The sequence below is a fragment of the Bolinopsis microptera genome, chromosome 5 (genome assembly GCF_026151205.1).
Source record: "Bolinopsis microptera isolate Bmic1 chromosome 5, MBARI_Bmic_1.0, whole genome shotgun sequence".
Taxonomy (NCBI): domain Eukaryota; kingdom Metazoa; phylum Ctenophora; class Tentaculata; order Lobata; family Bolinopsidae; genus Bolinopsis; species Bolinopsis microptera.
The window spans coordinates 2,585,944-2,598,885 of NC_087076.1; the positions used below are offsets into that span (position 1 = coordinate 2,585,944).

Sequence of the window (12,942 nt, forward strand, 5' to 3'; positions counted from 1 at the left end):
ATTCAGAAAGAATTTAGCAAAATACTGTGATGCTTACGTGGCCACCGACCAAGATTTCCTGCAATCATGATACTAGCCACAACCCTGGATATGGTAATCAGATTTAAATATTAGTACGATTAGACTTGTCTCTTCAGCTGAAAAGACAAATCTAATCGTACTAGTTGTTAGCCAAATTAATAAATTGGAACTGGAAGATAACCTCTAAAATTTACTCCGATTTCAGGTGGTTTCAAAGTTTCTGCGCTTGAAACCATCCGTATAAATGTAATCTCACTGACCATGTTATTTTAGCAAGTTTTCCGGTCCTGGATCTGTATGTCATTGCATGACAGATCTCTGCAGCACAGACCTCTCTGCTAAATCACGGGAAACGTTTCACACTTGGGTGAGACAAGGGACATCTTGGTAAATAATCTGCATGCCTGACTACTAACGATCCTCTAAATTGCCGCGTGACTTTTTCTAGAGCTCTCGTTGGCTGGAGCTAAAGTAGCTATCCTCTCATTGGTCAGAAGGCTCCGATGATGTGGAGTGTCACGTGACCAATGTCTGGACAGCCTGGTCTCTGCAGAGTTGGGGGAATCTTGTTTGTTGTTTTGCAAGATGAAGCTTCTTGCGCTTACTCTCTTACTGTTCGTCTGTGTACTCGGTGAGTTTTCGTGAACATTTTCATTGTGGCTTTAGTTATTGCCCTATTTGTAACAGGGACCATTGGTCCTGTCGAAATGGCCTCCTCGAAATATACTTCTCATCGGTCTGATACTCATTTTGTAAATGAAAACGTGTCAATTGTTAAAGCCGGATTGTGTAATGAAAATAGAAAACTGGATTTAAAAAATTAATGATATAACTTTCTCGTTTCAGGAATAATTTCTGCCGGTAAAAATCGGAAGAGAGGACGTCCTGGAATTGTTAATATCCTCCCTGGGTGTGAAGCCGATGGGTTCGATTGCACGAGAGAAAATCTGAAGGGATGCAAGGGGAGTTCCAACATAAAAGAACTGAGGCAGTATTGCTTCGCTATGAAAGGCCACTCCAGAAGTAAGTTTTAGTTCATCCTGTTCATCACAAAACGGTTTTGCACTGTCAAGCCGTAGTATTTGGCGACCAGCGATCAGTATTTACTATATATATTCACATATTATTATGTTAAAAAGTGATTTAGTCTGATTCTGTGAAATTAATATTTATTATAGTCTGTGGTTGATCTGGTTTGACAAGCATCTCAAACCAAAGCGTTCTTCAGTGATGGAGGAGCTTCAAGACATTTTTGATGGTGAGGAGATGAACAACAGAAAACCGAGAATGATAGAAGCTCTAGATGAAGGCTATGAAAGCCCGGTTTCAATAACTGACGGTACGTTATGTTTTATACAAATTTATATTTCATGTTGGAAATATAACTATTGGTTATTCAGAGATTTACCACCAATTCAATATTCACAATTTATATGCAAACTTAATCTCGATGACTTTTGCTTTGTCCAGGCGCAAGTTGTAGTATTGGAGGCGGTGCTATAATGACGTTTGATGGGTACTCCCACTCTATTACCGCTGGCCCCTGCACCTACGCTCTCACCCTCGACCGATCTATTTCCAAACTGGTCGTTTATGGTGTCTTTGAGTCTTACAGAGGTGGTAAATATGCCAACAGACTGAAAGAGGTCGCTATCTATGTTGATAAAACTTCGTAAGTGCTTGAACTGAATTTCCAATCAGTTTTATTTGTTTAAGCAATTGATTACCCATTTTAGCTAAATTTACCTATCCCATCGCTCGAATATTTGCGCTAGCTCTTTGAGTCTAACAAAATATTGATTAAACTGTTTTCCAGGTTTGTGTTAGGCGAAGATTTCGACATCAACTACCAAGGAATAGGATACGGTGCACCAGCTAGAATAAACAAGAACATGGTTGTCTATCAAGACGAACATTACATCTATGCTGTGGCTGAAGAGTTTGGTGCAATCCTTAGATGGGATCCAGCCGGCCAACTCAAGATAACTGTTGACAGCTCCTACAAGAACCAAGTTATGGGTGAGTTATATGAACATTAAACAGCTCAAACGGAGTCATCATTATTTATTTAGTATAATCATTCCTGTCGCAGCTCAAGAGAGCCGAAATACAATGTTCATAATTCTTCAATGAACATAATGGTTAATCTGAAAACAATAACAATAATCTGATAATTTAAGATGAGCGAGCCGTGACTCCTGAAATTGGGTTAGATGCAGTAACTAAGACAAATGAAAAATATCAGCACGTTTTATAGTCTATTATAGTCTTTCCAACTCCCACATAAATCATAATATTCAAGATATAATGAACAAGTTAAACATTAAACATGATCTTTATCAAGACTGTGTGGCATGTACAAGTTAAACATTAAACATGATCTTTATCAGGACTGTGTGGCATGTTCAATGACGACAGTAGTTCTGCGGGAGAACACAACACTTTAAAACACGCATTCGGAAAAGACGACATGAGCGTGAGTTTTTACTGAAGATACCGAGTTTGGTGTGTGATCGAAAATTATGTTTCTAGGGCATAAAACCACGGGACACAACTGTTATATCCTAATGTGTTGTAAACGGAACAAATGTCCAGTAATAAATAAGAACTCTATCACATTTTGTCCACATATTGTCGGCCCTATTTTTACTGGAAGCACACCTCCAAATAATCTGACCTGCAGGCGAATGACTTTGGAAAAGCCTGGGCTTTATCAGGCTGTTATCACGAGCCTTCTGAAAGAATTGCAGAAAGAGAGAGAAGCTGTGAAAAAGACTTCTTTGAGAATCTGTGTTCTGTTACTCACGCTGCACCTGGCATGGTAAGTTACTCACGCTGCACCTGGCATGGTAAGTTAGCTAAATTATCCTCGCAAAGTTCAAAATATCACCTTTTTTAAACGTGGGATGCCAATTATCAGTCGATGACCAAATTAACGATTAACTGTTTTCGTAAATTCTGAATCTTTCAGGCGGATTGTCTCAGAGATAAAGAGGCAGGAGCGAGATACCAAAAGGTACGTACAAAAAGTGTTGATCGAAGGATCAAATTATATTCTTTACTTTAACCTTCTTAACCGGTATGTTTTCACGATATTGGTATATTTAAAGATATTTTTCCATGCAATGCCTTTTTTGCTGATGTTACACGTGACAAACAATTCCTGATTAATATTATCTACATCCGTGTAGCCGCACAAAAAGATAAAGTTTAATGATTGATAATGATTATTAAATTATTTGCATTATAAATTAGAAATAAACATATTGATATAGTGACTAATATAATACACTCATAGAAGTGTTATAAGAATGAGCTGGAAACTTAGTTTCTGACTCCTAGAAACATCAAATTCTGGTAAAAATGTACTGGGTTTTAAAGATTATACCAGTTACACAGTTTACTTCTCAAATTTGAAGAATTTCCATAAAAAACCTCGTTATCTGACAGGAGTGTGTAACAAATCTCTGCCTCTGCGACGAAATAGATTCTTGTATGTACACTGAAACTCTGAGGATTAGTAACGATTGCTACGATAGAATTGGAAAGAAGATTGATAACGGTAGGCTTTTAGGATTAGATATTTTTAAAACGTGCAGAGGTGATAAATTGTACTTCAAAGCGAGCATACGCCATACAGCATAATTCGATTTTTGAGTGTTGAATTATACATGAAAATTAATCCAAAACTGTTTTTAGCCGACCTGCGAGCATATCTAAACAAGATAGAAATCCAGTCCTTATTGCCACGTGATCACGAAGATGTGCCCACTGAAGAAATAGGACCTGATGATCTGACGAGCAATCACGGGGAACCAAGTGCCTACAATGACTTTAAAGCAGGTGTGTAGACTACACGGGAAACTATTGTAGTTTCTACAGTAAGCTACAGCTTGTGATTTAGCTGTCCCTGGTTATGATTTGTTAACCTCGGAAACAGACAATGTGAGCAACTAAGATTATAATTTTAATAACCTTCTCATCTTCAGCTGCTTCGTGTTATGTTTACGGTCACAATCACATCCAAACATTTGACGGAGTTAACTACCAGAGTGATGCTCACGGTTGTACTTACCCTCTCGCCCTTAGATCTGGTATTCAGGTAACCAAACTGGGTGGAATATTAGGCCCCATATTTATTAAATTATTAACACTAGCTAGAATTATGAAAATTCCTGGAAATTTAATACATCAATCTTATTTTGTTAGTTTGTTATCGCGAGTTAATATTTAGGACTTTGCGGTGTATGGCACCTTCCAAGCGGAGGCGTCGTCCGGTGGTCTAGCTTCCCATTTGGTGTACGTCAGTTTCTTCGACATCAAAAACAGAGTCAGGTTAGTGCTTCAAATTTACAGACTAATAATTATACGGAATTTCTAGGCTAACCCATTTCCGCCTTTAATATTTTGGCATTTCTGGTGTATTGTCACTATAAGTTATAACAAAGATATAAAAGTATGAGAATAATTGGTGGATTGCGATAAACCGTCCGATTCTATTAAAATATGAACCGCTACTTTTTATATCAGTTTATTGTATACATTTAAATGTTTTTAAAAACTATAATTCTTCTGACTAGCCATTAACCAGTACCATTCAGGGTTCAACTAGGTCAGGGACTGGAAGTCAACTACGAAGGAAGATCAGTTCCTCTACCCTACAATAGAGAATTTGTCTCCATCTGGTGAGTGACTGTGTAATTTACTTTTTGTTTAGATTTGGTTCAGTAGTTTAAAAAAAAGCAATTTTTGGTCACGATGGAAAAGGAAAGGATACAGTCTGTGCTAAAATGTTCTGATAAGTTCAAAATGATTTGGCTAAATTATAACTGATTACTGACATAAGTCTCAGCTGTAACCTATATAAATATATATATCAAGAGTTTAAATTCCCAAGTAGTCAGACTGAGCAGGTTGAGCTGTAGTAAAACACAGTACTGAGGCGTTAAAACATTTTCATTACTATCTTCAGTAACATCCTGAATCAGAAACTCGGTTAATATCAGTTCCTACAAAGTGTAACATTGGAAATGAAATGACACAACTAAAAACGATATGAATATTTTTTAAAAACATAACTCTTGTGCCCCAATGCAATAGAAAACATTTAAGATAAATCCAACAATGGAATCCCAAACGGGTCCATGGCATTGAGCCCCAATGGACGTATAGTTCTAAGTTTCTGAATATAACGGTGTTCATCCACTTCTAGAGTTCTTGGGCTACTATTACTGAGAATTGACACTTTATAAGCCTGGTTAAAATTGTCACGTTGTTTCATGTTATGAACTTCTACAAGGTGTTTACCCAAGCTGAATCCGTCGTCGTTTTCTTCAGGGACAAACGTATTGTCCGAAATGAGTTTGTAGTAATGGGCGCGATGTTCGTTTACTCGTGCCCTGAGGGGCTGCACCGTTCTTCCTACATAACACATGTTACAAAGTTGGCAACTGAAGAGGTATACAACATTGTAGCTGACACATGTACCAGTCACTGCTTTGGCTCGCTGTCCATTGACTGTTATTGATGGATGTGGAGATATGATGTTACAGGTACCGCAGTGTCTGCCCCCACATGGTCTTGTGTGAGGTTGGGTTAAGTCATCCGCAAACTGTTTTGCTTTGACTAACTTCCTTCTAAATGATGTTCCAGTACGTCTGACGAATTTGAAGATAGGGCGTGATGTACCGGCTCTAGATGATATTGGGGAGCCTGGGGTGTTTCCACTTGTATGGGAACCAGATAATCCTGAGAAGCTCGTGGTTCTACTGAGTTCTGGTTCCAATCTTTGCACCGATTCTACTAACTCTTGATCACTGCCAAATGTTGAAATAACGCGGACTGCTGGTTCTGGAGACTTTGGTACCAGGACATTGCTGTTTGAGTTGTCCAGTGGTTTGAGACATCTTTCGAAGCCTTTGACCTTTTCACTGATGTTATCTACCATAGTTTTAAATATATATATCCATAGACACAGTGTTTCGTCCTATTAGGACTCATCAGTATGGCTTAAATCATCAGGGTTGGTTTTGCTGATGGCGGGAATCGATCCAGCAACCTTACGATTACTGTCCCGGGACCACGCCATATATATATATATAGCTGTAACCTGCCAGCACTAAGAAACTGCAGCGAAAATATTACAGAATCGTACACTTATAACTTATTATATTGCAATTAGCCTGCTGGTCAGACAAAAAGAAGATACATTTGGTGATCAACAAACGAATTAATAAACAAGCTAAGCTCGGCAACAATAATAGGTTAGAGCACTTCCACCTCTAAGGACGTTTTCATCTGTTTTAGTTATCTCCGACGTGGTATGTGGATGTCCACAGCCATAGTTGTAGTATTCTCCAACAACCCGACCATTGGTTGCTGAGCGCTTCAGATAACCATTAAGAGTGACAGCTGCATCACAGTTACGGTATATTGTGGATGCACAAGTTTTGGCACAAGAGGATTTAGGAGTTACTGGAATGACAGTGTTTCCAGAAATTCCCGTCCCACCAGAAGCTACATATCCCCTGCAAGCAGCAGTTGCTGCCATGTGGAAACTCCCCCAGGTAACGTCCTCTAGAGTATAGTCCTTATAAGCACCGGGAAGTACAGCCCTGTCTATTCTGCCGTCTGTACCAACCCTTACACTTTCCCTCCTCAACAAATCTACTTCTGACTGAACAGAGTCCAGGTCCACTTTCTCTGTCTCTACTATTTCTCTCAGCTCCCTTACCTTTCCAAGTGAGGTGGTGTTAACAGAGTTGATGTTGTTGTTTAGACTGTTCTGTGATGACTGTGTGATGTTTAAACTTTTAAAGAGTCTGCTAATTTGTCAGCAGTTTTATTTAGCTTCCCTTTCAGATAGGAAATCGCATCCTTTAGGTTAGATTGTGTCCTTTCCAGTTCTTCTATTTTAATCTCATTTTCTGTTACCTTACTCGGGGATATTATAGCGGGTTAATTTATGACTGGGAAAATTAATGACCGGGAAAAATATGGCGGAATTTTCCAAAACCCACCAAGCATCAAAATGTATTACTTAAGTTTACCTTACTCGGGAACATTATAGCGGGTTAATTTATGACTGGGAAAATTAATGACCGGGAAAAATATGGTGGAATTTTCCAAAACCCACCACTTTATCCCAGTCATAATATTCCCGAGTAAGGTAGTTTCTCATTTTGCCGGTCGTTCTCTGTTTCGAGCTCTGTACGGAGATCTGCAATATTTTGCCGAATTGTTGAATTTTGTAAGGTTATTGTAGCCTTGTGTAGACTGGCCATTTGTAGTAATTTATCGTCAAGATTATCCTCTAAGCAAGTTGCATCTTTTAAGGATTCACAACATTCCGTTAAGATCAAGAACGCTAGGAAAATTACTGGTACTAGAAAACTGGTAATCTTGTCAAGTATTGGTTTGGACGCTGAACAGAGCTTTATACATGTTTAGACTATACATACCAGTTCAGTAGTATTAATGTTTTTAAACAAAGTTGGGGGGGGGGGGGGCCAACCATATTAAAGTATATTAAAGTATATCCCCGGGTCAAAATCGGAAAAAATCCTACATTTTAATATACTTTAATATACCTACAATTAGAAGATTTATATTCTTCGTTAAGATTTACATGATGAACTATATTTTTCACTCAGATTCGCAAGATAAGCCTGTTTTAGGACTAGTACATGAATTTCCATCCAGATTGGTCAAAAATTGGCTGAGCTATGAGCTTTAAAAAATATGCCCATATTTGGGCATACGCTTTTGCCCAAATTCGCTTTTGCCCAAATTCGATAAAATTTCAATATTTTTTAATGAGACTAACTCTATATGAAAGATATAACTCAGTGTTTGTTGAATATAGTGGATACTAAGTAAAAAGACCTCCATGAACAAAATTGGGAAAATTGCACATAATATCTCGGTTCGGAATACTAGCCAAAATGACTTCATTAAAATTGAAATAACTCCATCAGTTTTCAATATTTTTTCAAGAACTTTTTGGAATCGATTAAGAATTGCATTGCAAGCTTATTTTAGGGCAACAATTTTTGATGTAGGCCTCCAAGGAGATAGGGATATATTAAAGTATATTAAAGTATATTAAAGTATATTAAAGTATATCCCCGGGTCAAAATCGGGAAAAATCCTACATTTTAATATACTTTAATATGGTTGGCCCCCCCCCCCCCCAAAGTTACAACGTTAATTATTAGAGATTTGAAGTGAAATGGATGGATAAACGATGTTGTCTAGACAACAGCTGTGGGCGTGATAAAAGTTACAACTTTGTTGAGAAAAGCTGGGAAAGGATGGAGCTGAAATAAAATGTTGTCCAACGCAAGGATATTTATTATATTAAGACCATTTGGAGCTGATAGAGTTTGGGCGGAACGTTGGGGATCATAAATATACCGTAAACTTTATCGAAGGTTAATTCTACCACTCCTTTATAAAGTTAGAAGCAGCACCATTTCCGCATGATAATTATGCCCGGGTGCAGGTAGAGTATTTTAGCGGGTCAAAAATAATTTTTTTTCAAGATGCAGGATTTAGGTGTTTGTAGATAGGGCTAAATATATTTACATAATTGTAAGTGAATTATCAAATCATTTATCGTATATTAAGACGGCAGATCATTCACCAGACGAGGTTTATCTCTAGTCTGGGCAAAGGTTTAGAGATAAATAAAACCATGCACAATGTACACTGCATATTATTTGGGCTTCAGACAACGGTCATTAATCGTGTCATTCCGTACGAGGCAAAGGGCGAGAAGAAAGGTAGCCACATCACGTGACAGGTAAACATATTGTCACGTGACAGGTAAACACATTGTCACGTGATATGTTTATAAGAAGCCACCTTGAGAACCATATAATTCACAGTCTTAACCTAATTCACTTACCAGGCACAACAGCGAAACAAACCAGATTTATATCTACGATCACGATGTTGGAGTGCTGGTGCGGTGGGACGGAGAGTCCGTGGTGACAATCAGTGTGGATGACCGTTACCATGGAAACACTAAGGGTATGTACAATTAGCTAATCAACAACACATGCCTTATCAGTTATCACAATAATGTTTTCTGGTAACTGAGGAAACTTATCTGTAACCAAGTCACCAAGTATCCATAACTGGGCATTATTTTCACGGGAAGACCTTCACCGTGCATAATATTAACTGTATCCATTATTCAGGCCCCAGGGTAATGATCTTAGAAATAAAATAATTCTGGATAAGTTTCAAATTTTGTAACGATTAGCTCAGACTTCTTTACTTCTTCCAGCACGAATAACACTGTTTTTTAATTGGTGACATTTCTAATTCTCATGCTTAATATCGTGTTAATTGTTGATTGTTAAATATAAATCCCAGGATTGTGCGGTACATATAATGGAGATGATGATGACGAGATCAATCTGCTGAAGGATACCCGGCTTACACCGGACACTTTCCAAGTCATGGTCCAGGTTTGCTGAGTATTATTTTCTAACTCATTACGTGAGGAAGTACTTGACAGCTGGTACTGCCCGACACCAGATATGTTTTTTAGGTTTGTTTTCGTTGTAGTTTTAATAATGGTGGATAATTGTTATTTTCTCTGTTCCTGACAACCCTCATGACCCTAGGAGTGGAAATTGCCGAGCTGTGGATTTAACGCCGACAATTACGCTGACCCCGCCACGTGCACTCCTTCGCTTGAGGACTGGAGTAAGTGCTACGTAGCTCTCACCAACGTTAAGTTCAGTTTCTGTGTCACCGACCTTCCTCCTATAAACTTCATTGACCGTTGCAAGCAGGTAGGTTCTCATTTTAACATCCTTAGTAATAACCCTTGCTTACAAAGTTACCCACTGTACTTGTAGAACATTCGCCTTAACAAAGCTAATATTATGCTAATATTAACTGTTTTGACCCCTCTGCCTCATTCCTTGCTCAGGACCTGTGTAGATGTGTAAATGACGAGGAGTGCAAGTGTGAGATTGTCAGTGCTTACGCCTCAATGTGTGAAGACGCTATCGGCAATGCCCTCGCTCCATGGAGATCTGCCGATTTTTGCCGTAAGTTGAGGCTGATTTTTCAGTATGTTGTTTATTTGACCATGCTTTTATTTATTTGATTATGCCCACGATCTCTCTACTCTCATAGTCGTTTCATCGAATCGGGCTCATTTTATGCAACATAACTCCACCCAAACACATTTTTCAAGAAAAGACAACTTTTGAATGCAAATGTTATACTTTACGATTATATCGTGAATTTGCCAAGCACTATCATCATCATGTTCGATATTCTGAAAAAATGAACAAATCTACCACCATGATAAAACAAGGTCGGTGTCCGTCAAGAAAGTTAAATTCTTAGGAACTCCAAACATTTGGCACGCGTAACCACTGCCACTGCTTCCTTAGTCTTTATCTAGGTCCTCTTTATCAATTATCATTCGCTAAATCATCGTACTCCTGAAAGATAATACAAAGACATTAGCAATCTCAGCTCTTCAGAGGGTAGATACTATGATTTCATGCCCTTAAAACTGACCCTAGTTTAGCAGCTGTAAAGTTATGATCTACAAAATTAAGTGAATATTTTTCTCTATGTAAAATGTTAGTTGGCCTAATCGACGATTAATTTCGTCGCATCTAATTTGGTTTACGACAATTTTATTCAAAAAATTGACTAAATTAAAAATTTGTTGTACAATAATAATTTGGTTCCGAAGGTATTAAACATTTCTACAATCCATAGTAACCACGGTAACCACAGTAAGTAACTTACCTCACTGTTACGATAGACAGTGTGCCCTCCTTTTTGGTCATTCCAATCCTCTTTGCTCGCCGAGACAGTTTCGTCTAGGCCCTCGTTATTCTCCACATCTCCCAGTAACTTCTGAGGAATTAGCGCCAATTAGTCGTGACCCGTGATTTAAGCGGTCTCTTATTTTATTTGTTAGCCATACATGTACTGTATAAGTCTGGGTTGAAAATGGATATCTTCACCAAAAAATGTACAATAAGGCACCAATTGGGTATTAAATGGCCATGCTAGGAGAGTACTTTTAAGAGTACCTGACGGTCAGGACTGCCCGAAGAGACACCAGATATCAACAGTATAGTTGCAATGAGTAACAACATTCTCCCGAGCTTGTCCTCCGTCTCTCCTCCTCCTTCTTTTATACGCTCATCCTACTTGTCCGTGCACCCTTAATATGATTAGTCCGACTATTGGCAACTAGTAGTACTAGTAGTACTATTGGCAACTCGGAAATCAGGTAACGAAGAAAACGTTCATGTGCTAGGGCTAAGAGCAGATTAATTGGAATTGCGACCAAGTCGCTGAAGCGTCGCTGATTAATGGGATTACTGGTAGTAACATGTCAGCACAGGTTTTGCCTGAAATGAAGCTGTTTTATAGAAAGTTGTTCTCACGAACCGACCCCATGAAGAGGTTAATCGCTTGGTACAATATTGATATTAAGAGTCCGACTACTACTACTACTATTAGTACTATTACTACTACTACTATTAGTACTATTAAAAGTAGTACTATTTCTACTACTGCGGTGAATCTTGACGTCACTAATCTACTGAGCTACTGCCCTTACCAATATTGATTTTTATCTAAATTCTATAATTTAACTGGTTAGCTGTGCACAAAGATGTATGTAAAACAAAATATGTAACTGTAAAATAGTTTCCACTGTCGTCAAATTTTTAATGTGAATCTTAAACTCACTCACTCACTCACTCACTCACTCACTCACTCACTCACTCACTCACTCACTCACTCACTCACTCACTCACTCACTCACTCACTCACTCACTCACTCACTCACTCACTCACTCACTCACTCACTCACTCACTCACTCACTCACTCACTCACTCACTCACTCACTCACTCACTCACTCACTCACTCACTCACTCACTCACTCACTCACTCACTCACTCACTCACTCACTCACTCGCTGTTTTTATAATCAATGTTCAAACAAAAAAGGTAAATAATCACTTTGTTTCCAGCACGAGATTTGTGCCTGTTCGGGAATAACGGCTGTAAGCACACCTGTACTTCACCTGGTGTCTGCTCCTGTGATCCTGGTTTCGCTCTCGGAACCGACGGGAAGAGCTGTCTTGTCGTTATAGAGGGTTATGATTAACGAGATATCAGTTGCTGGATTGATAGGATTAGGGTAATGGGGATGAACTGGAATGGAAATGTGAGACTGAGTTCGGGATGGTGTAGATTTTTCTTTTAGTCTATTTAAATTAGGTTATCACTTGTCTAGTAATGCTGCTTTATACCATTATAATAATGCATGCTCTGCAGATATAGTTTTCATCAATAGAATTATCTCATATTGGATTTTGGATTTTGGAGCCATTGCTCAATGTTTTGGCGCCATGATGGCTAGTAATTTAATTTTAGGCTGATTGTACTATCTTCTTTTTATATGAATTTAATGTATAACGATTAATGCGATATTTCTACTCTTCATCTTACAATACACATCATCACGATTTTACCTAGTTCTTTTTAATTTAGGATTCAATTCAAATTTATTATTTCGTTTTTATATGACAGAAGACTGAGAATTAGATATTAGATAACGACTTTTATACTTACAGATTTGTTCATGTTTTAGCCAATTTAAGTGATTCAAATTTTCCGTAAACTTAAAATCTAATTAATAATTAACTCGATCATCACTTACGTCTAATTATATGTTTCTTATCTGGAAATTTCGGCGTCTTATTGTGTTTTATCATAAATTCAAGGAGAGTAAGTCATGATAATTACGCAGGCCTTTGTAAACACCCTTGATTTGACCCTTACATTAAGACAAAGATTTAAAAATTAATAAAGCAAGTAACCAACAATTGGTATAGAATTAGAATAACAATTTTACTTCTTC

General features: G+C 38.0%; 2 protein-coding genes across 2 annotated transcripts in view; both read left to right on the top strand.

The window, feature by feature from the left end:
* LOC134814624 (phosphopantothenoylcysteine decarboxylase-like) overlaps window positions 1-12,942 on the top strand; it is a 99,856-nt gene that overhangs the window by 22,176 nt on the left and 64,738 nt on the right. The window lies entirely within an intron of this gene.
* On the top strand, window positions 276-12,769 carry LOC134815831 (mucin-2-like). The gene is made up of 18 exons (XM_063824415.1): window positions 276-652; window positions 868-1,044; window positions 1,250-1,360; window positions 1,492-1,693; window positions 1,838-2,040; window positions 2,412-2,497; window positions 2,705-2,842; window positions 2,993-3,037; window positions 3,472-3,583; window positions 3,721-3,864; window positions 4,011-4,123; window positions 4,256-4,356; window positions 4,623-4,706; window positions 8,933-9,054; window positions 9,403-9,497; window positions 9,657-9,827; window positions 9,968-10,088; window positions 12,050-12,769. Exons 1-18 carry the CDS (start codon window positions 607-609, stop codon window positions 12,184-12,186), a joined length of 2,208 nt encoding a protein of 735 aa, XP_063680485.1. The 5' UTR covers window positions 276-606; the 3' UTR covers window positions 12,187-12,769.